Raw genomic sequence first — 24,499 nt, 5'->3', positions numbered from 1 at the left:
TAGAACGTAGGTGTGACGGGTACTGTACATATGCATAAATGAACACATCTTTCTATGAACTTGATCTAAATCTGTTGTTTGGGTAGATTTGGAAGATTGGACGATTCTTCGGGGCACTTATAACATGACGTGCTTTGATCGCAGAAGTGTGTGGTTGCCTAGCAACATGGAACGCCGTGGGAAGACAGACAGACAGACAGACAGACAGAGCGAGCGGGCGGGCGATCTTAATAGTCTGTTTAGCAGTTTTGTTTTGTATTTGTGCACGGATTGTATTCATTGAAGGACATGTCATCTGCCAATCCAACCAATAAGCGGCCTGATATGTTAGCTAACGTCGGTAATGTTACAGGTTGTGTTTGCTTTGGTACTTGGTCAATGTGAAATAGCTAGTTTAGCTACTGACTATATCATGCTGATTTGCTATCCTGCTTCTGTGACCAGATCAACAGGTTGATGTTAGACTTTACTATTTTGATCAGATAGTATGTCAGCTGGATGAAGTATGTCATAGCTGCCAGTGAGATTAATTGTTTAGCTACAAATGAACAGTAATCTAAACTATTGTAACGACAATTATTGTTTCTTGCCGTTAGCTTGCACAATGCCTGAAATGGATTCAACAACTGATGATTGATATTGACATTGGTAGCCAATAATATCAATGATGATATTGACGTTTGTAGCCCATATCAAGAGATAATTCTTATAGACAAACATTGGTGTCAGACTGCCTTGCTAATTTGTCACCAGTGCTTGCCTGATTTCAGACATACCAAGAAGACAGAGGCAAAAATGGCTTCAGAGGCAGTGAAGGTAGTGGTCAGGTGTCGGCCGATGAATGATAGGGAGCAAATCCTGAATTGTAAGATGGTAGTATCAGTAGAGACGAGTAGGTGTCAGTGTTTGATCAAGAAGCCAGGGGCGAAGGAGGAGCCACCAAAACAATTCACCTTTGATGGAAGCTACTTCATTGGCCAAACCACTGAGCAGATGTACAACGAGATCGCCTACCCTTTGGTTGAGGTAGGCCTACAATAAATCCTACTACATTTCCACAACTTGATTTTGGTGGATTTCAAGCAGAAGCACCAGCTCTTGGGTTATTGGACACCTCCAGTAGAGATGTAAACGAAATACATGTCACAGTTAGGAAACCAAGTGTGCCATTGCCACCTAAGCAACAGTATATCCCCTTGCTAATGACCTTGGAGCTCATCATTTAGAGAAGAGGCTGCTATCAATCTACTGCTGAAATTAATTGTAAGCATATCGGCATATATTGCTTAAAAAAGTCTACAAGCATGTAAATTTGTCTTTGCACGGAATGTGATGAAAATGTGATGGTTGATGCAAACAGACTGTTCTTTCTCCTGACAGGGGGTGACTGAAGGGTACAATGGAACAATTTTTGCATATGGCCAGACTGGAAGTGGCAAGTCCTTCACCATGCAGGGGGTATCTGAGCCAGCAGCCCAGAGAGGGGTCATCCCAAGGGCCTTTGAGCATATCTTCGAGAGCATTCAGGTACAGTCTTCACCTTCAATATTGTAATGCCACCAAGGATAAGTTGGTGGGGATCATTATTTTATAATTGCTGTGGTTGGAAAAGCTGACCTCAGACAAGGCCTTTGTATGACTGGCAGGGCCTATTTGAGTGGCCAGGTTGTATTAATGTAGGTCACATGAATGTGCTTCATTATCAAGTGTTTCCTCTCAAGAATAGGTTCTTATTCATTAGTTGTCTTCTGTGTAAGATAGTGTGCAGAAAATACAAAGTTCCTGGTGAGGGCTTCCTACTTAGAGATCTACAATGAAGAAATCCGAGACCTTTTGGGAAATGACACCAAACAGAAAATGGAGGTAAGAAAGCATAGTACCCGAATATTAGAGGGGTATTCATTTTTTAAGTAGTGCACATTTATGTTTCTGACATAGAGGTTGTTTCTTGCCATGGGATGATAGGAAAGGAACCGCTTCATTGTGCGGTGGGCATTTGTATTTCCGGCACAATGGTTGTTACCTTGGCGACTTAAGAATAGGACAGGGAAGTGTGTGCCTGTTTGTGAGTTTGTTAATGTGTCCTCATATGATGACAGGTTTGTTGTTTGTGTGCATGTGCTTGTTGGCGAATGTCAGCTGAAGGAGCACCCAGAGCATGGTGTATATGTGCGAGACCTCTCCTTGCACACAGTGCACAGCGTGGGGGAGTGTGAGCGCATTATGGTGCAGGGATGGGGGAATCGATCTGTGGGCTACACCCTGATGAACAAGGACTCCTCCCGCTCCCACTCAATCTTTACCATTCACATGGAGATCTGCAACACAGGTGAGATCACCCCTCTCTGTCTGTGCATCAACACACACAAACTCAGTCATTCACAACCTGCCTCTACAGATGTGTCACTAATACACACATATTCAGTGAGTTAAACAGAAACTGGTGAGGAGGCTGGAATGTTGAGTCATATTTCTGTCTCTTTGCAATCCATGGAACTAAAACAGACCTATCAGCTGCATAAATAACCTCAAAAACCATATACAGAGCCTTCAGAAAGTATTCACACCCCTTGACTTTTTCCACATTTTGTTGTTACAGCCTGAATTTAAAATGGATCAAATTTAGATTTTTGGTCACTGGCCTACACACAATACCCCATAATGTCATAGTGGGGAAAAAATGTACACACATTTTTACAAATGAATAACAAATGAAAAGATGAAATGTCTTCTTGAGTCAATAAGTATTCAACCCCTTTGTTATGGCAATCCTGAATAAGTTCAGCAGTAAACATTTGCAAAACAAGTAACAATAAGTTGCATGGACTCACTCTGTGTGCAATAATAGTGTTTAACATTATTTTTTAATGAGTACCTAATCTCTGTACCCCACACATCTGTAAGGTTCCTCAGTCAAGCAGTGAATTTCAAACACAGATTCAACCACAAAGACCAGGGAGGTTTTCCAATGCCTCTCAAAGAAGGGCACCTTTTGGTAGAAGGGTAAAAGAAGCTGACATTGAATGTCCCTTTGAGCATTGTGAAGTTATTATTTACACTTTAGATGGTGTATCAATACACCCAGTCACTACAAAGATACAGGGTGTCTTTCTTAACTCAGGTGCCGGAGAGGAAGAAAACGTCTCAGGGATATCACCATGTTGCTAATGGTGACTTTAAAACCATTACAGAGTTTAATGGCTGTGATAGGAAAACACTGAGGATGTCTCAACGACATTGTAGTTACTCCACAATACTAACCTATGCGTTCTATGGAAAAGAATGAACGATGTGGAAAGAGTGTTTCATGACACGCAAGTGGAGAGGAACTGAGCTTTCAAGGAGTTGCATTATTTTCCAGGGAACACATAGAGAACCGAGTTGATTATCCCTTTTATACCAATAACACATTTGCCACTAGAAATGTGTTAATTTGCCTGTAGAAATGTGTTCAAAGTCAATTGAAGTAGCTAGCAAGTTTACTAGATAGCTATAGTACTCGTTGCTGTGGTAACCAAACAAAGAGACTTGTTAGTTTAGCTAAACAAACCATCAGTCCTAGCTTGCTATTATGAAAATCCAAATTCAACAATACCAATACTATTTTCAATCCAACTTGCTTTCAAAAGCAGCTCAAACAAAACATGTGAAAATGAACTATAGCCATTCAATTCTACTGTGGGAAATAACGCACGCCCTAGAATGCCCTTCAAGCTAATCAGAAAGGAGTATTCAACAATTTCATGGTATAACAGGTGTTATGTTTGGGGCAATTCCAATACAACACATTACTGAGTACCACTCTCCATATTTTCAAGCATAGTGGTGGCTGCATCATGTTATGAGTTAAGGGGGGTCCGACCCAGTACTAGATTAGTGTACCTAATAAACTGTTCAGTGAGTGAAACATGAACATTGGCTCTTTCCATGAGACTGAACAGGTGAAACCTATGATCTCTTAAATCACTTGTTAAATCCACTTCTATCAGTGTAGATGAAGGGGAGGAGACCAGTTAAAGAAGGATGTATAAGTCTTAAGACAATTGAGACATGGATTGTGTATATGTGCCATTCAGAGGGTGAATGGGCAAGACAAAAGATTTAAGCGCCTTTGAACAGGTATGGTAGCAGCTGCCAGGCACACCGGTTTCATTGTGTCAAGAACTGCAAAGCTGGTAGGTTTTTCATGCTCAACAGTTTCCCATGTGTGTCAAGAATGGTCCACGACCCAAAGGACCGCCAGCCAACTTGACACAACTGTGGGAAGCATCGGCATCAACATGGGGCAGCATCCATGTCGAATTCTTTCGACACCTTGTGGAGTCCATGCCCTGACAAATTGAGGTTGTTCTGAGTGCAAACGGGGATGCAACTCAAAATTAGGAAGGTGTTCCTAATGTTTTGTACACTCAGTGTACATCATAGTTTTGATGTCTTCACTATTATTCTACAATGTAGAAAATAGTAAAAATAAAGAAAAACCCTGGAATGAGTAGGTGTGTCCAAACTTTTGACTGGTACTGTATATTTACATACAGTTGAAGTTGGAAGTTTACATACACCTTATCCAAATACATTTACACTCAGTTTTTCACAATTCCTGACATTTAATCCTAGTAAAAAGTAGCTGGCTTAGGTCAGTTAGGATCACCACTTTATTTTAAGAATGTGAAATGAAATAATATTAGAGAGAATGATTTATTTCAGCTTTATTTCTGTCATCACATTCCCAGTGGGTCAGAAGTTTACATAAACTCAATTCGAAATTTGGTAGCATTGCCTTTAAATTGTTTAACTTGGGTCAAACGTTTCGGGTAGCCTTCCACAAGCTCCTGACAGAGCTGTAACTGAGTCAGGTTTGTAGGCCTTCTTGCTCGCACAAGCTTTTTCAGTTCTGCCCACACATTTTCTATAGGATTGAGGTCAGGGCTTTGTGATGGCCACTCCAATACCTTGACTTTGTTGTCCTTAAGCCATTTTGCCACAACTTTGGAAGTATGCCTGTCGTCATTGTCCATTTGGAAGACCCATTTGCGACTATGCTTTACCTTCCAGACTGATGTCTTGAGATGTTGCTTCAATATATCCACATCATTTTCTTTCCTCGTGATGCCGTCTATTTTGTGAAGTGCACTAATCCCTCCTGCAGCACCCACAACATGATGCTGCCACCCCCGTGCTTCACGGTTTGGATGGTGTTCTTTGGCTTGCAAGCCCCCCTTTTGTCCTCCAAACATAACAATGGTCATTATGACCAAACAGTTCTATTTTTGTTTCATCGGACCAGAGGACATTTCTCCACAAAGTATGATCTTTGTCCCCATGTGCAGTTGAAAACCGTAGTCTGGCTTTTTTATGGCGGTTTTGGAGCAGTGTCTTCTTCCTTGCTGAGCGGCCTTTCAGGTTATGTTGATATAGGACTTGTTTTACTGTGGATATAGATACTTTTGTACCTGTTTCCTCCAGCGTCTTCAGAAGGTTCTTTGCTGTTATTCTGGGATGGATTTGCACTTTTCACACCAAAGTACATTCATCTCTAGGAGACAGAACACGTCTCCTTCCTGAGTGGTATGACGGCTACGTGGTCCCATGGTGTTTATACTTGCATACTATTGTTTGTACAATGAACATGGTACCTTCAGGCATTTGGAAATTGCTCCCAAGGTTGAACCAGACTTGTGGAGGTCTACAATTATTTTTCTGAGGTCTTGGCTGATTTCTTTTGATTTTCCCATGATGTCAAGCAAAGAGGTACAGAGTTTGAAGGTAGGCCTTGAAATGCATCCACAGGTACACATCCAAATGACTCAAATGATGTCAATTAGCCTATCAGAAGCTTCTAAAGCCATGGAATTTTGGAATTTTCCAAGCTGTTTAAAGGCACAGTCAACTTAGTGTATGTAAACTTCTGAACTTCTGACCCACTGGAATTGTGATTAAGTGAAATAATCTGTCTGTAAACAATTGTTGGAAAAATGACTTGTGTCATGCACGAAGTAGATGTCCTAACCGACTTGCCATAACTATTGTTTGTTAACAAGAAATTTGTGGAGTGGTTGAAAACACATTTTAATGACTCCAAAATAAGTGTTTGTAAACTTCCTACTTCCACCCTATGGGCTGCAATTCAGCTGTTAGCTGCCAATGTTGTACACCATGATTGACAGCTAACCTTATATACAGTGCATTTGGAAAGTATTCAGTCCCCTTGACTTTTTCAACATTTTGTTATGTTAAAGACTTATTCAAAAATTTATGAAATAGTTTTTCCCCCTCATCAACCGACATACAATAAATACCCTGTAGTGACAAAGCAAAAACATGTTTTTAGACATTTTTGCAAACTTATAAAAAATACAAAACTGAAATTTCACATTTACATAAGTATTCAGACCCTTTACTCAGTGCTTTGTTGAAGCCCCTTTGGCAGCGATTTTACTGAGGAGTGGCTTCCGTTTGGTCACTCTCCATAAAGGCCTGATTGGTGAACTGCTGCAGAAATGGTTGAATTGGTCACCTCCCTGACTCAGGCCCTTCTCCCCCGATTGCTCAGTTTGGCTGGGCAGCCAGCTCAAGGAAGAGTCTCGGTGGTTCCAAACTTCTTCCATTTAAGAATGATGGAGGCCACTGTGTTCTTGGGGACCTTCAGTGCTCCAGTACCCTTCCCCAGATCTGTGCCTTGACACACGGGGGTCTTTGGACAATCCCTTCATCCTCATGGCATAGTTTTTGCTTTGACATGCACTGTCAACTGTGGGAGCGTATATAGACAGGTTTGTGCCATTCCAAATCATGTCCAATCAATGGAATTTACCACAGGTGAACGGACGCCAATCAAGTTGTGGAAACATCTCAAGGGTGATCAATGGAAACAGGATGCACCTGAACTCAATTTTGAGCCTCATAGCAAAGGATCTGAATAGTTATGTAAATAAGGTATTTCTGTTTTTTATTTTATAACATTTGCAAAAATTCCTAAAAACCTGTTTTCGCTTTGTCATTATGGGGCATTGTGTGTAGATTGATGAGGAAAAAAGTTAATTTAATCACATTTAGAATAAGGCTGTAATGTAACAAAATGTGGAAAAGGAGAAGGGGTCTGAATACTTTCCGAATGCACTGCATACGCAGTGTATCTAGATCTCAGGGTCCAAAAGAAGGGAGAGGAACTAGTACGGCAGATTATGACATGCGTGTTCTTGTCTGTGTTAGCACTTGGCTTTGAGGCCAAACATTCACTGTCTGTGTCCTGTGGTCTCAGATTCAGCTGGCGAGGACCACCTGCGTGCTGGAAAACTGAACCTGGTGGACCTGGCAGGCAGTGAGAGGCAGTCTAAGACTGGTGCCACCGGGGAGCGGCTCCGTGAGGCCACCAAGATCAATCTGTCCCTGTCGGCTCTGGGCAACGTCATCTCTGCCCTGGTGGATGGCCGCTCCAAACACATCCCCTACCGAGACTCCAAGCTGACCCGGCTGCTGCAAGACTCCCTGGGAGGGAACACTCGCACCCTGATGGTGGCCTGCCTCTCGCCTGCAGACAACAACTATGAGGAGAGCCTGAGCACCCTGCGCTACGCCAACAGGGCCAAGAACATCCAGAACAGGCCCCGCATCAATGAGGACCCCAAGGATGCCCTGCTCCGAGAGTATCAGGAGGAAATCAAGCAACTACGCGCCCTCATCTCTGGCCAGCTGGGCAGTGGCAACCTGTCATGTGAGAACCATGTTTTTCTCCACACTTTGTCTTACCATTGAGAGTAAGAGTTTTCACATAGAAGATCAAACTGCTAGGTTATTATGTCTAGTCTAAAAATGGATTATTCTCAATTGTACCATTTTCATCAGCTCTTCTGGCTGGACAGTTGTCTGCGGGGCCTTCTGCTGGTCCATCAAGGCCACAGTCTAGCAGTACTGAGGGGGAGAAGGAGAAGATTAAAGAGGTGGGTAGGGTACTCTTCCACAGGGTTAGTTGACTGAGAGGCTGTTGAGTGGGAGGGGTAGATGAACTGACCTATTTGTGACCTCCAGGAATACGAGGAGAAGCTGGCCAGGCTTCAGGCTGAGTATAACGCTGAGCAGGAGTCCAAGGCCAAGCTACAGGACGACATAGCTGTTCTGCGCTCTTCATATGAGACCAAGCTGTCCAGTCTAGAGAAGTCTAGGGCCAGCAGAGGGCACTATATTACCACGGCTGGTACCGTTACAACATCCCTGTCTACATTAGAATAACCAACCAATTCATTATCACACCGTTAGACAAACATAGCAAAGGATTTTAATAAGATATTTTATTAAGATAAATACCTTTAGCACTCAAGTGTATAGACGTTGCTCTAGTACTTGATACTATGCCTTGTTTTCTCATTGCCTAGAGTCAGAGATCTCCATTCTTATGAAACAAGCTCTTGAGGAGGAATCATGCTGTGTCACTGCTGCCCCACATGAGCATGCGGATTTGGAACCAGCCCTGGCCAAGGTACACATGCCTCAAGTTCCCAGTACTTGTGGATAACAGGTTATGCATGCATTTTGTAGAAGTACACATCAGAATGAAGCGGCCCCTTTAATGACGTGTGTAACTTCTCTTCTTGTAGGTGAGCCAGACACAGACATCTCGCCAGGTGACCAGTGTCCAGACAGAGTCTGAGGGGGAGGAGAATGCAGACTCCCCTCCCATTGGCACCCCAGGCCCTCTGGACCAGAAGCATGTCCTCGAGAGGTGAGTGACCACACATCCACAATATACCCTTTGTATAACATCATGTCCAGTGGTGTGATAGTGTGACTTGGTGCCCTGTCCTGTCTCCAGGCTGCAGCAGTTGGAGCAGGAAGTGGTGGGAGGGGAGCAGGCTCGGAACAAGGAGTTACAGCAGAGACACCGACAGAGGAAGACCCTGGCAGACCAGAGGAAGAAGCAGTTGATTGAGGCCCTGGCAGAGAACCGTGAGGAGAGTGACAATGTGATGCTCAATGTTTACGACTCCATCCAGGAGGAGGTCCATGCTAAGAGTCGGCTCCTAGAGAACACCCAGGGGAAGGTGGGACATCTTCATGGCAAATAAATGCCAGATGAATGATTTATCTACTAGCACGCATGTTCCTGTACTAGATTTCTTATGCATATTTTTATTATTGATTCTGATTGCTGATCCTGTTAAGAATACATTATGAACTGTGATATAGATATAAGATTTAAGTGTAAACCTAAGCCTGTATGGTCTAGTTTTAAGTGGTGTTCTCCTAATGTGATTTCACAGCTGAAGGCGGCCAAGCTGGAGATCCGGGACCTGCAGGCGGAGTTTGAACTAGAGAGAAACGACTACCTGGCCACCGTCCGCAGGCTGGAGAGGGAGGGCCATTTGCTGCAGGCACTGCTGGAGCGCATGGCCCCTCTGGTCCGCCGTGACTGCAACTACAGCAACCTGGACCGCCTGCGGAAGGAGGCCACCTGGGATGAAGACGGTGCCACCTGGAGGCTGCCTGAGGTGGTCGTGCAGAAAATGGCCCTGCCATCAGGTGAGTGTAGGACGGGGAGAAATTATGTTGTGAGGATTTCTTTGAAGATAGGATTAATGTTCACATTTTTAGTGGATGGACTTTTTGTGTAGATTTATATGTTGAGATTGTGTGGATCCTCTGTCCCGTCTCTCTTTCAGCAGTCGCTCCTTCAGCTCAGAGGCTCTCTGTACGCAGGAGCTCAGTGGCTGACACAGGAGAGTCCTTTCAGGTGGGTACTCATCTTTTTAAAAAACGTTCCATATGGGATATGAGAATTAAAACATAAAATGTCTATGGTCCCTCATTGTTGCCTATGTTTTGTGCAGGATGACGAGGACCGATATAAGGAGATGTTGAACCGCAGCGACAGCGAGAACTTCGCCAGCAACTACTTCAAGCCTAAGAGAGCCAACCAGCTGCTGGGCGGTGAGCCACTGAAGGGACTGGGTAAGACCAGGCGCTACAGGCCCTTCCCCTGACCCCACAGCCCAGGCTACAGGAGGGAGAGCAGATCTGCTCACTAAAAATGTACTGTATTTACACAAATAAACTATGTTAGCCTCGCCCAGCCCAGTGCATTTTCACTGCTCTTACTGTAAATGTTATACATGGATAGGTTTTTTTTCTTACGGAAAACTTCAGAGGGCACTCTTATCTGAGTTCAACTGTCACTGGAGTTACAACTCAAATCAAATGTATTTATAAAGCCCTTTTTTTACATCAGCAGATGTCATAAAGTGCTTATACAGAAACCCAGTCTAAAAACCCAAACAGCAAGCAATGCAGATGTAGAAGCACAACTGTGACTGAGGTGTAGTTAATGTTAACATAAAAACAGGCAAACTATGAATTGGTATTTAATAAGGTGTGCATGTCGAAGGGGGAGGTGCCTGAAATTATAAGAAAATAATACAATTCAGATACTTTTGGAATGAACATTCAAATAAAATGTGACAATTATAGCACCACATATAATACCAACGTACTGCTTGCTAGTATACAATTGTTTTATAAGGGTCCAAGTCAGTTACTGGAAACATTAAAAAGATCTAGCCTGCTATCCACTTAACTTCAACAGATCCTTTGCCCTATATTTGCTGTTGTCCCACTGATGACCTCTTCCCCTGCAGCAGTTCACTCAGCACCCCAGGGGAACGGGACGCCTCACCTGACCTCCAGTGGCTCCAACATCGGCCCCTCACTCAGCACTGAATCCCTCCTCCCTCGCCCCTTCCGCCTCGAGTCACTGGGGATCACCCCATCCAATGGCAAGGTGAAGAGGAAGAAAAGCAAAACGCACATCCCCTATGAGGGGAACTGAGAGAGCTGGGCTAGAGGGGAACTGAGAGAGCTGGGCTAGAGGGGAACTGAGAGAGCTGGGCTAGAGGGGAACTGAGAGAGCTGGGCTAGAGGGGAACTGAGAGAGCTGGGCTAGAGGGGAACTGAGAGAGCTGGGCTAGAGGGGAACTGAGAGAGCTGGGCTAGAGGGGAACTGAGAGAGCTGGGCTAGAGGGGAACTGAGAGAGCTGGGCTAGAGGGGAACTGAGAGAGCTGGGCTAGAGGGGAACTCTTCTGCAACCTCTCAATTTTTACCTGCCACCCGTTTTGACTCCTAGAGACCTCACTATTTGTTGACTTGTTTTGGTAGAGTATTTCGTTAATTCACTGTGATTGACCCTGTGGTGTTGGTGAACTATTGAACTTTTGCTAACCAGCAATATAATGTCACATTTACATGGACACTTGGTCTGGCAATGTAATGTTACTGGTGTGTTTATTTTTTAGTAACTTTTTAAATGTTAGCTAACATTATGCTACTACCTAATGCCACACACCATAGTGCTTGCACTGACTCTTAATGCTGTGATATGGTTTATCCAACCCTGAATGTATTATTTATCACTGTTGTAGTTTTTGGATGAACTGTTAATACAATATATTTTCTGTAGATCTTGTTCATTTCATGTCTAGTTCTCAATCACTTCACATAATGCGTCTGGTTAGAAAATATTTAGCTATGAGCATCAGTAATAGGAAGGTCATCTTCACCATCAGCGAAGAAATTAGATCTGAGAGCCATACATGTTAGACCAGTTTCAATGTGACATCAGATGGATGACTCAACGAGTGCTCTGCGGCCAGGGTGGTGTTGTCATATTAGCAGAGTGTTAACAGGCCACAGATGACCGTGTAGGTTAGCCTCCGGTTTCCTGGCCTCTGTAAAGATGTGTCAAAGACAAACCTCCCTGTTGTCTGCAAACAAGACAAGTGTGGAGCGACCTTGTGATCTCCAGGGAGCTGAGTGACACAGCCAACTTGAATTGGTTTTTACAAGCAATCTGAGCCAAGCTTCCTCGGCAAAAAAATGTATTTAGCATTCCAGAAAATGACAAATTCCAGTACCTCTGACAATTCTGAATATTAAGGTAATGTCCCTAACCACGTACATTACCATCACAATGGAAAATCATTCAGGGTTGTGTGTCCCTTTCATCTGAATATCGATAAATCAAACCATCTCTTCTTTCTCTGTATCGTGTATCTATTGTTCAATACGACTTGACCGACTGCGGTTCTTTCAGTTGCGAGATGTGACACCATCGTATGCAAAGTACTCGGCTCAGACATGGATACGGCTCCACTATAATAAAACCTCACTGAGAGAGAACTGCAGTGGTACCACTGATGATATGACAATTACCAGAGAGCATTCCAACAATATATAAGATACTGACTGACCTTTCTCTTATAACATTAAATGAAAAGAAAGATTTCTTTGGACATCAAGAATGACCAGCACAGAAAAGAAAGCACTGGTCGGTCTGTTCAGTAGGACAAGTTCATAGAGGTGCAGTCCAAGATAATCTGATAACACACAGATAGCTGAGTAGGCTTTCTCATTGCAAAAGTGGCATGTGTAAAATGAGTTGTCTGTAAGAGAGGAGGGGGAGAAAGGTAAGGCAGGTGGAAAGGTGTTTTGGGTGAATAAATGTTTCTTTGGGACTCTGTTTATAGTCAATTTAAAAATTAAAAAAAACATTACAGTAAATGGGGACAGTACGTGAAAAATAGCACATCTTGACGTCCACTTTATTAACAATATCTTATTTAATGTGAAGAAATTTACCTATTAGAAACTATTTGAATATCAAAATCACAAAAATGCTACCCTTACTATAAAATGTGCTAATTGTGATGGTTGCCATTTTTGAAGAACCAGGCAGAAAAAAAATCAAGTCACACCCCCACAAGTAATATCACTGAAAAGCCCAGAATGTCCTCTCAAAGGTACAATGGGCCCTAACACAATTGCATGTATGACCTTTAGAGATATGGACCAAAAACAAATATGCATTAGAGAAGACAAAATATGTATGGTCAAATACATGTTCTCATCTCAAGCATACCATGAACGCAGTCTGTTACACTGCAATTATACCAAAAATATGATGAATAGGAAAGGGGAATACCCAGTCAGTTGTACAACTGAATGCATTCAACTGAAATGTGTCTTCCGCATTTAACCCAACCTCTGAATAAGCCTGTTGCATTCATTCCTCTGATCTACTGTATAAGTGTGCAGTGACTGATTCTGTAACAGCAAAATCCTTTAAAAACAATTTGCAAATATCATGTTAACAAACAACTGACATGAAAACTCAACTGCAGTAAGAGGTTTTACAGACAGAAAAGGAAGAAAGAAGGTATTTTCCTGATAAACCAGCACGTTCAGTGCTAAAAAATATTTACAGAAATCCATTCAATTCCCTCTTTATGCTGCTTCTCTGCCTACGGTGGTGGAAGTCTGTTCCATTTGAATCCCCCTTTTATGTATCCATTTAACCACTGGGAAGAGATACCTTCTCTCCAGGCCTAGTCTTTCAGCAGCCCCAGCTTCCTAAGAGCCTCTCGTCTGTCTTCTCCCATGCTGGGCACCATCACCACACTGAAGCCCGGGCAGTGCGGGGTCTTGTGGGTGGACACTGGCTGGGCAGCGAGGGTTGTTTTCTCCTGCTCTGGGGCTTTGGTGGGAGCAGGTGGGGTGCAACGTCCACCCTGGGGAGGTTTCCGGTGGTCGGCCACGTAGGTCCCAAGCCCCACCTCAGAACGCTCTAGGGTGACAGCTTTGACCCCACTGGGTTTGGTCAGGTGTGAAGGAGGTATGGGGGGCTGCTCCTCACTCCTAGAGCGATGTAGGAAGCTGCTGCTTTGTACCGGCCTGCTGCTAGGTTCTCTGGGTCCTTGGGAGGTGGATGAGGACTGGCTTCTTGTTGAGTTACCGTGGGGTTGAGCTTTAACTCCCACACTGGCTGAAGTTGGGTCACAGGTGGAGTGAAATTTGGAGGAGCACAGTGGCGTAGCAGAGTTATGTTGGGACTCATTATTGTCTCTCAGGAGCCCCAGCTTCTGCAGGGCCTCCTTTCGCACCTTTTGGGAGTCCGACAAATGCCTGTCAGTGGGTGATGAGCTCAAGGAAGGGGCACTGGAGTCTGTGGTGGGGTTGGCTGTAACCTTTTGGGTATTCAGGGCAATGTGGGAGAGTATTTTGGGGGGTTTTGGGAACACTACTGGAGGACTGCCATTCTGCTTGCTGGGCTCTTGGGGGAGTGTGACCTGGGCTGGGGTGACTGACGGGTCTCTAGGTGTGCTCCCATGGTGCAGGTCAATGGGAACGGCTGATGAAGAGGGCTGCCTGTTCCAGTCTCTGGTCTCAGATGTGGCACTTTGAAGGGTTCTCTTCATGGACGCACTCTTCCTCAGCTGCACTAGGGCCTCATAGGACAGAGGGCCCCTGGGTGAAGGGGGTGGTCTCTGACAAGGGTAGTCTTTGGGCTTTGATGGAGGGGGTATCACCACAACATTGACCTCAGGGGGTACACAAGGGTGATGGCTCTGAGATGGCGTGTTGTCCAAGGCAATGACCTGGGGCTTTGGGTGAGAGTTCTCATTATTTGGGGGTATTCCTGGCCTGGGCTTGGACAGGATGCAGGAGGTGCTGTTGGCCAGGATGAACGGAGTAGGAACCAGGTAACCGTACTCATCACTGGGATATTTTGATACATCTAAAAGACAAACAAAATTATCATTAGATGCTTTTTTCCCCTGCTGAAATGGATGAATGTACTACAGTAGCGGTGCGTGGGTAAAAATCACTATGGAAGCCTGGACAAAAAGCCATATCACAACCTGTGTGTTGTGATAATTGTGTTGTTTGCTCTATAACCTGTTAGTTAATTTGCCTAGGGACCGGCTCGTTGAACATCTCATTCCAAAATCATGATTACTAATATGGAGTTGGTCCCCCTTTGCTGCTATAACAGCCTCCACTCTTAAAGGGCCTTCCCCAAACTGTTGCCACAAAGTTGGAAGCACAGAATCATCTAGAATGTCATTGTATGCTGTAACGTGAAGATTTCTCTTCACTGCCACTAAGGGGCCTAACCCGAATCAGGAAAAGCATCCCCAGACCATTATTCCTCATCCACCAAACTTTACAGTTGGCACTATGCTTTGGGGCAGGCAGCGCTCTCCTGGCATCCGCCAAAGCCTTACATCACTCCAGCCGACGCTTGGCATAGCACATGGTGATCTTAGGCTTGTGTGCGGCTGCTCGACCATGGAAACCCATTTCATCCTGACCAACAGTTCTTGTGCTGACATTGCTTCCAGAGGCAGTTTGTTACTCGGTAGTTAGTCTTGCAAACTTGAACAGACAATTTTTACCCGCTATGGACGTCAGCACTCGGTGGTCCTGTTTTTTGAGCTTGTGTGGCCTACCACTTCGTGGCTGAGCCGTTGTTGCTCCTAGACGTTTCCACTTCACAATAAAAGTACTTACAGTTGACTGGGGCAGCTCCAGCAGGGCAGAAATTTGACAAACTGACTTGTTGGAAAGGTGGCATCCTATGACGGTGCCATGTTGAAAGTCAACCTATGAAGGTTGCATGGCTGTGTGCTCAACGTTATACACCTGTCAGCAATGGGTGTGGCTGAAATAGCCGAATCTACTAATATGAAGGTGTCCACATACTTTTGTATATATAGTGTACATTCAGCCTCTTCCGAATTAAAGGGAAATTATGAAAACACAGAGAGATGAAAGATAAATAATTGTATATCTTTTTCTTGGTCATTTTTTTAGGAAAGACTGGCTTCCTTTGGCATCCATGAATTCACACCACTAAAATACGGTATGTTGATATTTAAGAGGATGTAATTCCCTCCTGGGCAGGTCACTCACTGTTGAACTTGTTTTGGCCCATGGAGGCAGAGAGGTGGGCCATCTTGGTGGCCACGTTGCCGGTGGTGGGCAGGCAATCATGCTCATCATTGGACAGTCCATTGTCCTCCTCAGTCTCTAGGGACTCTATGGTCTCCTCCAAGAACATGAGACATGCCCTCTCCTCAGCAGACAGGTGCTTGAGGCTATTGTCACTCTGTAAGACACACCAGACCAACTTAAAAGACAAACAAATCGTTGCCATGAGTTCATCTGACTCTGAATGAGTAGAAAAAGGGGCTTCATTGCCAAAATGTCAAACTGTCCCCCACAAATCCCTGAAGCTATTGTCAATTCAGTTCATTCTGAGATACAGTCATTTGTCACAAAATCTATTTCTTGTTGGGACAGCTTGCGTTCCTATGCAGGTTCAGGAATACAACTTGAGAAATGTGAGGATGACCAAATGTACTTACAAATCCAGAGTTCATACTGAAAACACTGTCACAGCTGCCCGCACTGTCCATGCCAGTGATCGTCCCTATGGTGACACCACCGGGCCATGTGTCACTCTTTGGCATTGTAAAGATTAAGGTTTCTCAAGTCCAAGGTAATAAAAGAAGTTGGTAGTGGAGAACCGTTCTTTTCCTGTCAAAAAGAAATACAAACAACTTAATGTATGAATAAAATCATTAACTAAACTTGGAACTTATATATCACTCGTTACTATTTCTAGTTACTATATCTAATTGTCCACAAATAAAACTTAGCTATTTAAATATAATTTGATTCCACACACACACACACACACACACACACACACACACACACACACACACACACACACACACACACACACACAAACTTTTCGAAACCTTTTTATATGACAGTCAGATTCACACGGACCTGATGAATGGGTAGCAGATCTAGTGGAGAATAACAGGGTATCGTAGCTAAGTAATGTTCTGTGTGATATCTTAGCTAACTACTCTCCTGGCCACAGATTACAGCACGCTACTCTAATCTCCTTCAGCAGGATCAATTTCAGCGAGAATGATAGACAATACAAATGATATCCCTCCTTAACGCTTCATCCTACTTAACCATATACCTGTTGGTATAGATCGAGTAGCCTCTCCTGTATGTCTTTGAAAAATGTAGAATAATGTAGGTAACGATGTTGTTGAACATCCCTCTTCACACCTTTTTCCATATTGTGTGAATGAATGCACAACTAACAAACAAATGTGAGATAAAAACCTCAAATATTATATTGAAGTAGCTCTTGTGGTGTTGTGACTGAGACCATAATATAAAGTAATACCTGATTTATAAGAAATGCCTCTACTCTGGTTTCAACACCTGAGTGGGGCTACTAAGTAGGTCAGTATACACAATAGCAGTCCTGTTCTGTTCACTGCTGAGGCATTGTCACGTTACAGTGCTCCATCCTGACCAGGCCATTTCCCTGTGGAAGTTAAGTCCCCTATCCACAAGCATTTATGTAAAGTATACATCCAACCTGCAATCTTCAGCTCTTGAGCTCTGAATTTGAATGTGAAGTTCGTGATAACGTTTGTTGTCTTTCAACCTGGCACAATCTAGACTGATCTCATGCAAATAGCAGGGCAGTAGCAGGTCATTCAGACAATGGATAATATATGTCACCATCTATTCTGGTTCAAAAGACAAGTGTTCTGAAGGGGAATAACAATACAGTCGATACTGGATAGAAAAGTAATAAAATGCCTTATCAGTGGTTATCAGTCTCCTACTGTATAGCATGTTCCAATGTATGATTCACTAGATGTGAGATATGCACAATATCGAGAGATTAGGATTTAAGATTCTACCTGCATATTTGTCACCTATATGATACTGTAAATACCCCAATTCATGTTAAATAAAAAAAAATACAATATAAAAATTGCTGACACCATTCAAACCAATGAGGATACAGAACCGTTTACATTTACGTCATTTAGCAGACACTCTCATCCAAAGCAACATACAGGAGCAATTAGGGTTAAGCGCCTTGCTCAAGGCACAGACTTTTTTCACCTAGTCAGCTAGGGGATTTGAACCAGCAGCCTTGCGGTTACTGGCCCAACACTTTTAACCACTCAGTTACTTTACTGGCAAAAATATTTTTGTCACATACACCGGATAGGTGTAGTGAAATGTTTTACAGGGTCAGACATAGTAGTATGGCACCCCTGGAGCAAATTATTGTTTAAGTGCCTTGCTCAATGGCACATCGATCGATTTTTCATCTTGTCAACTCGGGTATTTGAACCAGAAACCATTCGGTTACTGGCTCTAACTGCTAGGCTACCGGCCGCCACTTTTAAGTCAATTATCTTATCTCAGAATCTGCTTTTTGCAGATAGAACCTTCCAGTCCCAAGCGCTTAATATATTAAATATAAATATATGAATGAATAACCTCCATTGTGTCTTGTACTTGTACTATGTATTTCACAGATGTTTAACTAAGAGAGACAAAATACTTGAACCCTCATACCCCTAGCATGCCAATGTGTGTGATCCGCCTGCTCTATGGCTGAATGCAAAGTCTTGGAAAATACTGTTTGAGGGTTCACAAGAAGGGAAAATAAATATATGCAGGTTATCACCACACAGTATATTCAGTTGCTGTACTGCGTGTACAAAGCTTTAATAGCTATTGTGTCGGGTGGGGTAAAAACCTGCTGACATTTCCTCAGAATGACAGACCACAGATCATCTAGTTCGTCATTACTTCAGCTCACCACTTCTGACATAGAAGTATGACTTTGATGGTGGGTCACCTGACACACAATGAAAAACAAATGTGTAATTCCCAATCCATTTAGGACAATCTGCACTGTAAACATTGTTGCAGGAATTGTTCAGACATACACATACGCTGGGGGCATTAAAGTAACATGGGCAATAACACTTCATTGTCATAAGGCAGGTTAAGATTTGCTAGCTGATATTCAACACCAGGGTCAAAGTATTTTTCTGATCTTGCCACTCCCATAGGACTATTTCAGTTATGTTTTAACAAAGGCAATTGTAATGAGGATATAGCTCATATGAGTAAATTATGGTATTGTATCTTATTAACAGTAGCCATACATTCTTGGCAATATACAGTAGCCATGCAAATAGTTTACAGTAAAATATGAAGGCTATACATTTGTTTTAATTTCAAGAATCATTCAGTTTAATATCAAATAAAATATACAAGTAATCTATTCACTATTGTTTTATAATTTCGCTTACCTGTAATTTTACAGGCTTGTGCTAATAACACCACATTCCGTTAATCGCGCAGGTCTAGTCCATCTGACCTGTTGCCTGTTCCGTTCGCGCTTCTGTTCAGAACCTCGCTACTACAGGTGAAAATATACCATGTGCCACACATTATTAACCAATCAGAGCACAGTACACCGAGCCGTTAAGGCTTCGTTCAAGCTGCACATCTATGGCTGCGTTTAGACAGGCAACCCAATTCTGATATTGGTATTTTAGACCAATTAGTTTAAAAGACCAATTAGTGTAAAAATAAATAAATAATAATAATAATTGTTGCTGCCTGTCTAAATGCAGCCAGTTTAGTTTTAGGTCTACCAAAGATGGGGGATAAATGAAGATAGTTCACTGAGGCCGTTTACCGTTGAAAAAAAATAGTCAGTTCTGGTCTACTTAACTGGTGTGTCTTCCATAGATTCATCGAGGCTGGTCTTGTTAGTTCAATTGCCCTATTCGAGAGGATCTAACCCGTATGTAATTATTGGTATTGTAAAGGACTGACTGATCTACGAATAATAACAATTAGTTATTATGAGGATTCTGTGTTATGCACTATAGCCCGTTACCATATATGTGATTGAATATGATCTGCTGTTGGCTTGTGTGGATGTGTTATGCAACATGGCTGAATTTAGTTTTGTGAGACACCTGTTTGATGTAAGTAACAAAATTCTATTAATTTATATTGTTAAAGGATCATGAGGAATACATAGTGGTAAATGCAATTTTGAACTGATCGATCGCTCTTATGGTATAACAACGAATGTAATGTACTAAATGGGTCGGTTGGTGTAACGCGTACCCAGTTGTTTGAATGACGGTGAATCGAATTGGTTAAAGGAATTCACTAGTGTGTGTGTGTGTGAGCAGGATCGCAATGTAACAATGAATGCTGTTGTGTACTGGTATGCATGAGGAAAGTTTTCTAGTATAAATGGATATTTACTTTGGGTACATTTAGAGTGAGTGCAGTAACACTGGGATATAAGTGGGCGCGCTGTATCAGAGTGAATGATCTACGGATAGAATTTGCAGGCCAACAAATTAAAAAGACCTGTGTTACATTGGATGGTTGCTGAAGCATACAGTGGGGCAAAAAAGTATTTAGTCAGCCACCAATTGTGCAAGTTCTCCCACTTAAAAAGATGAGAGAGGCCTGTAATATTCATCATAGGGACACTTCAACTATGACAGACAAAATAAAATAAAAAAACAGAAAATCACATTGTAGGATTTTTAATGAATTTATTTGCAAATTATGGTGGAAAATAAGTATTTGGTCAATAACAAAAGTTTATCTCAATACTTTGTTATATACTCTTTGTTGGCAATGACAGAGGTCAAACGTTTTCTGTAAGTCTTCACAAGGTTTTCACACACTGTTGCTGGTATTTTGGCCCATTCCTCCATGCAGATCTCCTCTAGAGCAGTGATGTTTTGGGGCTGTTGCTGGGTAAACGGACTTTCAACTCCCTCCAAAGATTTTCTATGAGGTTGAGATCTGGAGACTGGCTAGGCCACTCCAGGACCTTGAAATGCTTCTTACGAAGCCACTCCTTCGTTGCCCGGGCGGTGTGTTTGGGATCATTGTCATGCTGAAAGACCCAGCCACGTTTCATCTTCAATGCCCTAGCTGATGGAAGGAGGTTTTCACTCAAAATCTCACAATACATGGCCCCATTCATTCTTTCCTTTACACGGATCAGTCATCCTGGTCCCTTTGCAGAAAAACAGCCCCAAAGCATGATGTTTCCACCCCCACGCTTCACAGTAGGTATGGTGTTCTTTGGATGCAACTCAGCATTCTTTGTCCTCCAAACACGACGAGTTGAGTTTTTACCAAAAAGTTCTATTTTGGTTTCATCTGACCATATGACATTCTCCCAGTCTTCTTCTGGATCATCCAAATGCTCTCTAGCAAACTTCAGACGGGCCTGGACATGTACTGGCTTAAGCAGGGGGACACGTCTGGCACTGCAGGATTTGAGTCCCTGGCGGCGTAGTGTGTTACTGATGATAGGCTTTGTTACTTTGGTCCCAGCTCTCTGCAGATCATTCACTAGGTCCCCCGTATGGTCTGGGATTTTTGCTCACCGTTCTTGTGATCATTTTGACCCCACAGAGTGAGATCATGCGTGGAGCCCCAGATCGAGGGAGATTATCATTGGTCTTGTATGTCTTCCATTTCCTAATAATTGCTCCCACAGTTGATTTCTTCAAACCAAACTGCTTACCTATTGCAGATTCAGTCTTCCCAGCCTGGTGCAGGTCTACAATTTTGTTTCTGGTGTCCTTTGACAGCTCTTTGGTCTTGGCCATAGTGGAGTTTGGAGTGTGACTGTTTGAGGTTGTGGACAGGTATTTTATACTGATAACACGTTCAAACAGGTGCCACTAATACAGGTAACGAGTGGAGGACAGAGGAGCCTCTTAAAGAAGAAGTTACAGGTCTGTGAGAGCCAGAAATCTTGCTTGTTTGTAGGGGACCAAATACTTATTTTCCACCATAATTTGCAAATAAATTCATAAAAAATCCTACAATGTGATTTTCTGGATTTTTTTCTACTAATTTTGTCTGTCACAGTTGAAGTGTACCTATGATGAAAATTATAGACCTCATCTTTTTAAGTGGGAGAACTTGCACAATTGGTGGCTGACTAAATACTTTTTTGCCTTACTGTATGTGGTAAATTAGATATTTCAGTTGTAGCTGGTATCAAGTTTGAATGAAAGGTTTATAGATCCTTATAAGGGCTGTGGTACCTGGTTATATTGCATAAGAGTAAGGGAGGATAAATAACTGTGCATTTTTATTATTTAAATTGAGTGATTCGAACTGACGTATGTTTGTAAGGTTTGAGTGATTCAACCGTATATGTTTGCAGGTTGGAGTGATTCAACCGTATATGTTTACAGGTTGGAGTGATTCAACCGTATATGTTTGCAGGTTGGAGTGATTCAACCGTATATGTCGAACTGACGTATATTTGTAAGGTTTGAGGGAGTCGAACCGTATGATTGTGGTACATTAGGTATTATGTCGATGTACTAATACCAAGTTTGTATGATCTTCGGGTAAATAACAGGTGTGAGACCTAGGTTATGTTTTGAAACGGTAAAGGAGAAGTGCACGGTGTTTACTAGACAGTGGCTAGATTGGGACACATTCTAAGGCAGCACACAATTGAACCTGATAATTTATATTGTATTCAAATTAAACAAGTAATTGAAATACATTAGACAATGGCTAACCAGGAGGCAGAGAATGTGTTGAAAACATTGAAATCAGCATTAGAGGCCAATGGAGGAAAAGAGGGAAAAGATTGGAGAAAGAAAGGAGAAATTCTACAGACGATGGATAGAAGAGGGCAGTATTGCCGCGCCCAACGGGCTCCCAGTCGACGGGGAGCCTGGTTAAATACTGGTGACATAGACTAAAATTCATTCGGATTGTAATTCAAATATTTATAGGTTTTGCATCATGGGGAACAATGAAAGGCCCGCAAAGTGGATTGCAGGCTGAGTTTATTTTATGTTAAAGGGACAGTGTATGTTTTTCACAGTTGTGTGTGTCTAATGGCAGGGTTTTTAAGAAGAATTTTGGGGAGACAATTTGGAGAAAGATTGAATGAGTTACATGAAACATCGAGTAAATTTAAAACTAATGATTGGAGGGAGTACATTTCAATTTTCCCAGAGACATGATATCTTAAAGCGGTACACTCACATATAGACATGATATCTTAAAGGGGTACACTCACATATAGACATGATATCTTAAAGGGGTACACTCACATATAGACATGATATCTTAAAGGGGTACACTCACATATGAAATATTATACATTTTTATTTTCTGAGTCTTAATTAAATAGGTGAAATATTTTGATAAAGGAATGTTGTTTAATATAGTAAGAAACACTTCTTTGGAAGGGGTGGTATGACTTATGACCTCCATTGTAACTTTCCTTTGTGGTCTGATCAGCCTCACTGGAAAGCCATTTGGATGGAGAATCTAGGGTCATTTGTAATACTGATATTAAGGTAATTTAATACAAAAAGGCAGTGAAATTTACATTATAGTGTCATTATATTTTCTCTGATGAATGTGGTGTGAAAATGAGCTAGGATAAGTTTTAATTATGGTAGACTCATGTTAAGTATTTGAGACATATTTTGAGCCAACAGGGCAGGGAAAAAATTGAGATATTTGTGTTTGGTTTTAACACCTGTGTACAGGAGTACCTGTGTAATGGGGGAGGGTGTCCATATGGGAATTACATGATAACCAACTTGGGACAGTTCTGGGATTGGAGAAGTGGGTATCCTTATAGCATAGGGGATCCCACAAAGGTGGATAGGTTTTCCATGATATGAGGGAAACCTGGGAGCACTGTTGAACTCTGTAAAGGTGATGACATCCTACTAACCATCAAAACTATTAAGCTCTCTGATGCAGGCACTTACACCCTCGGACTACAAAGGACCAGGACAGACACGATGGGTGTGTTTTCTATGAAGGTGCTGCCAAAACCACAGAGGTCCCAGACGAACCAGAGCCAGACACACTCCTCTACCACCCCTGGAACGAGTCTGCCACCCACCACCACTGTGTCAAATCCCATTCAGGTAATTAACGTTAGACTATTCAGCTATTGATCAATTAGGCACTGAGACTGGTTTTGATGGTAGGGACAATTTGTGGCTGTCTTATGAGGTATCCAGCTAAGACCCTGAAAAGAAAGGACTGTATTATATGTGGTCATGCTAGACCTGTTCTGGCTACACACCCATTTGCTATAGGAGAAGGAGAGGGGTGGTTATGTATTCTGAGAAGTTTTTACCAGGTTAAAACCAATTCAACCCTCTGTTCCTCTTTGAGCCTTGTGTTTCCTACAATACCTCCCCATCGAGCCCCTTGGGGTGTTAAGGCATATGGGGGCAATTACAGTTGCATCATGGGTACAGGTAATGGCATAGACTATGGGAGATTGCCTGAAGCTGATTGCAGTAGTAACATGACCATCAATGCCACTTGGGCAGTTGCAGGCCTAAACCAAACTAGTGGTCTGGCCGATGTGTGATGGATATGTGGACCCAAAAGAATACTGAGACCCTTAATTAGAGGAGACTGACAAGGTACGTGTGCTCTGACCAGTCTGATAATTCCACTGACCATTGTTGATGTTGCTGCTGAACAGCTGTTGGGTTCTGTATCCAGGGGGCCTGAAAACATTCCATCCCATGGGAGACATAGACGTAGTGCTCCATGGACAGAGGATGTAGTTGACATACACACTAATCTGTTGGGGGTGCCAGTGGGGGTTCCTCATGAGTTTCAGGCCTTGGGTAGGAATGACGGACTCTGGCACTTACTACCTAATTATAGGTCCAGCCATAGTGGATGCAAGACAGACTGCATGGATTAATTATATCTACTATAATCAACAGCGTTTTGTGAATTACTCTCGTGATGCACTCA

General features: G+C 42.7%; 2 protein-coding genes across 4 annotated transcripts; one reads left to right on the top strand and one right to left on the bottom strand.

Moving 5' to 3' along the window:
• Positions 1–5: 5 nt before the first annotated feature.
• kif17 (kinesin family member 17) lies at positions 6–11,446 on the top strand. Of its 3 annotated transcripts, none has more exons than XM_035796794.2 (14): positions 6–1,026; positions 1,381–1,527; positions 1,762–1,863; positions 2,140–2,329; positions 7,262–7,714; positions 7,846–7,940; positions 8,029–8,194; positions 8,373–8,476; positions 8,595–8,719; positions 8,810–9,038; positions 9,258–9,516; positions 9,660–9,727; positions 9,825–9,945; positions 10,629–11,446. In XM_035796794.2, exons 1-14 carry the CDS (start codon positions 796–798, stop codon positions 10,817–10,819), a joined length of 2,481 nt encoding a protein of 826 aa, XP_035652687.1. In that variant the 5' UTR covers positions 6–795; the 3' UTR covers positions 10,820–11,446. The 3 variants fall into 3 exon arrangements, with proteins under 3 accessions (XP_035652687.1, XP_035652686.1, XP_052329348.1); XM_035796793.2 differs by having other exon boundaries at positions 8–1,026; positions 9,657–9,727; XM_052473388.1 differs by having other exon boundaries at positions 883–1,263; positions 9,657–9,727.
• A 135-nt stretch (positions 11,447–11,581) lies between these two features.
• LOC118400198 (specifically androgen-regulated gene protein-like) lies at positions 11,582–19,076 on the bottom strand. The gene is made up of 4 exons (XM_035796796.2): positions 18,988–19,076; positions 16,195–16,366; positions 15,740–15,935; positions 11,582–14,561 (listed from the first exon to the last, which is right to left on the bottom strand). The coding sequence occupies exons 2-4, from the start codon at positions 16,297–16,299 to the stop codon at positions 13,372–13,374; spliced, it is 1,491 nt and encodes a 496-aa protein (XP_035652689.1). The 5' UTR covers positions 16,300–16,366; positions 18,988–19,076; the 3' UTR covers positions 11,582–13,371.
• Between the last annotated feature and the right edge of the window lie 5,423 nt (positions 19,077–24,499).

Source organism: Oncorhynchus keta, chromosome 21 (genome assembly GCF_023373465.1).
Source record: "Oncorhynchus keta strain PuntledgeMale-10-30-2019 chromosome 21, Oket_V2, whole genome shotgun sequence".
Lineage (NCBI taxonomy): Eukaryota > Metazoa > Chordata > Actinopteri > Salmoniformes > Salmonidae > Oncorhynchus > Oncorhynchus keta.
The sequence above is the reverse complement of the archived record's forward strand: the minus strand, read 5'-3'. Positions and strand labels throughout refer to the sequence as shown.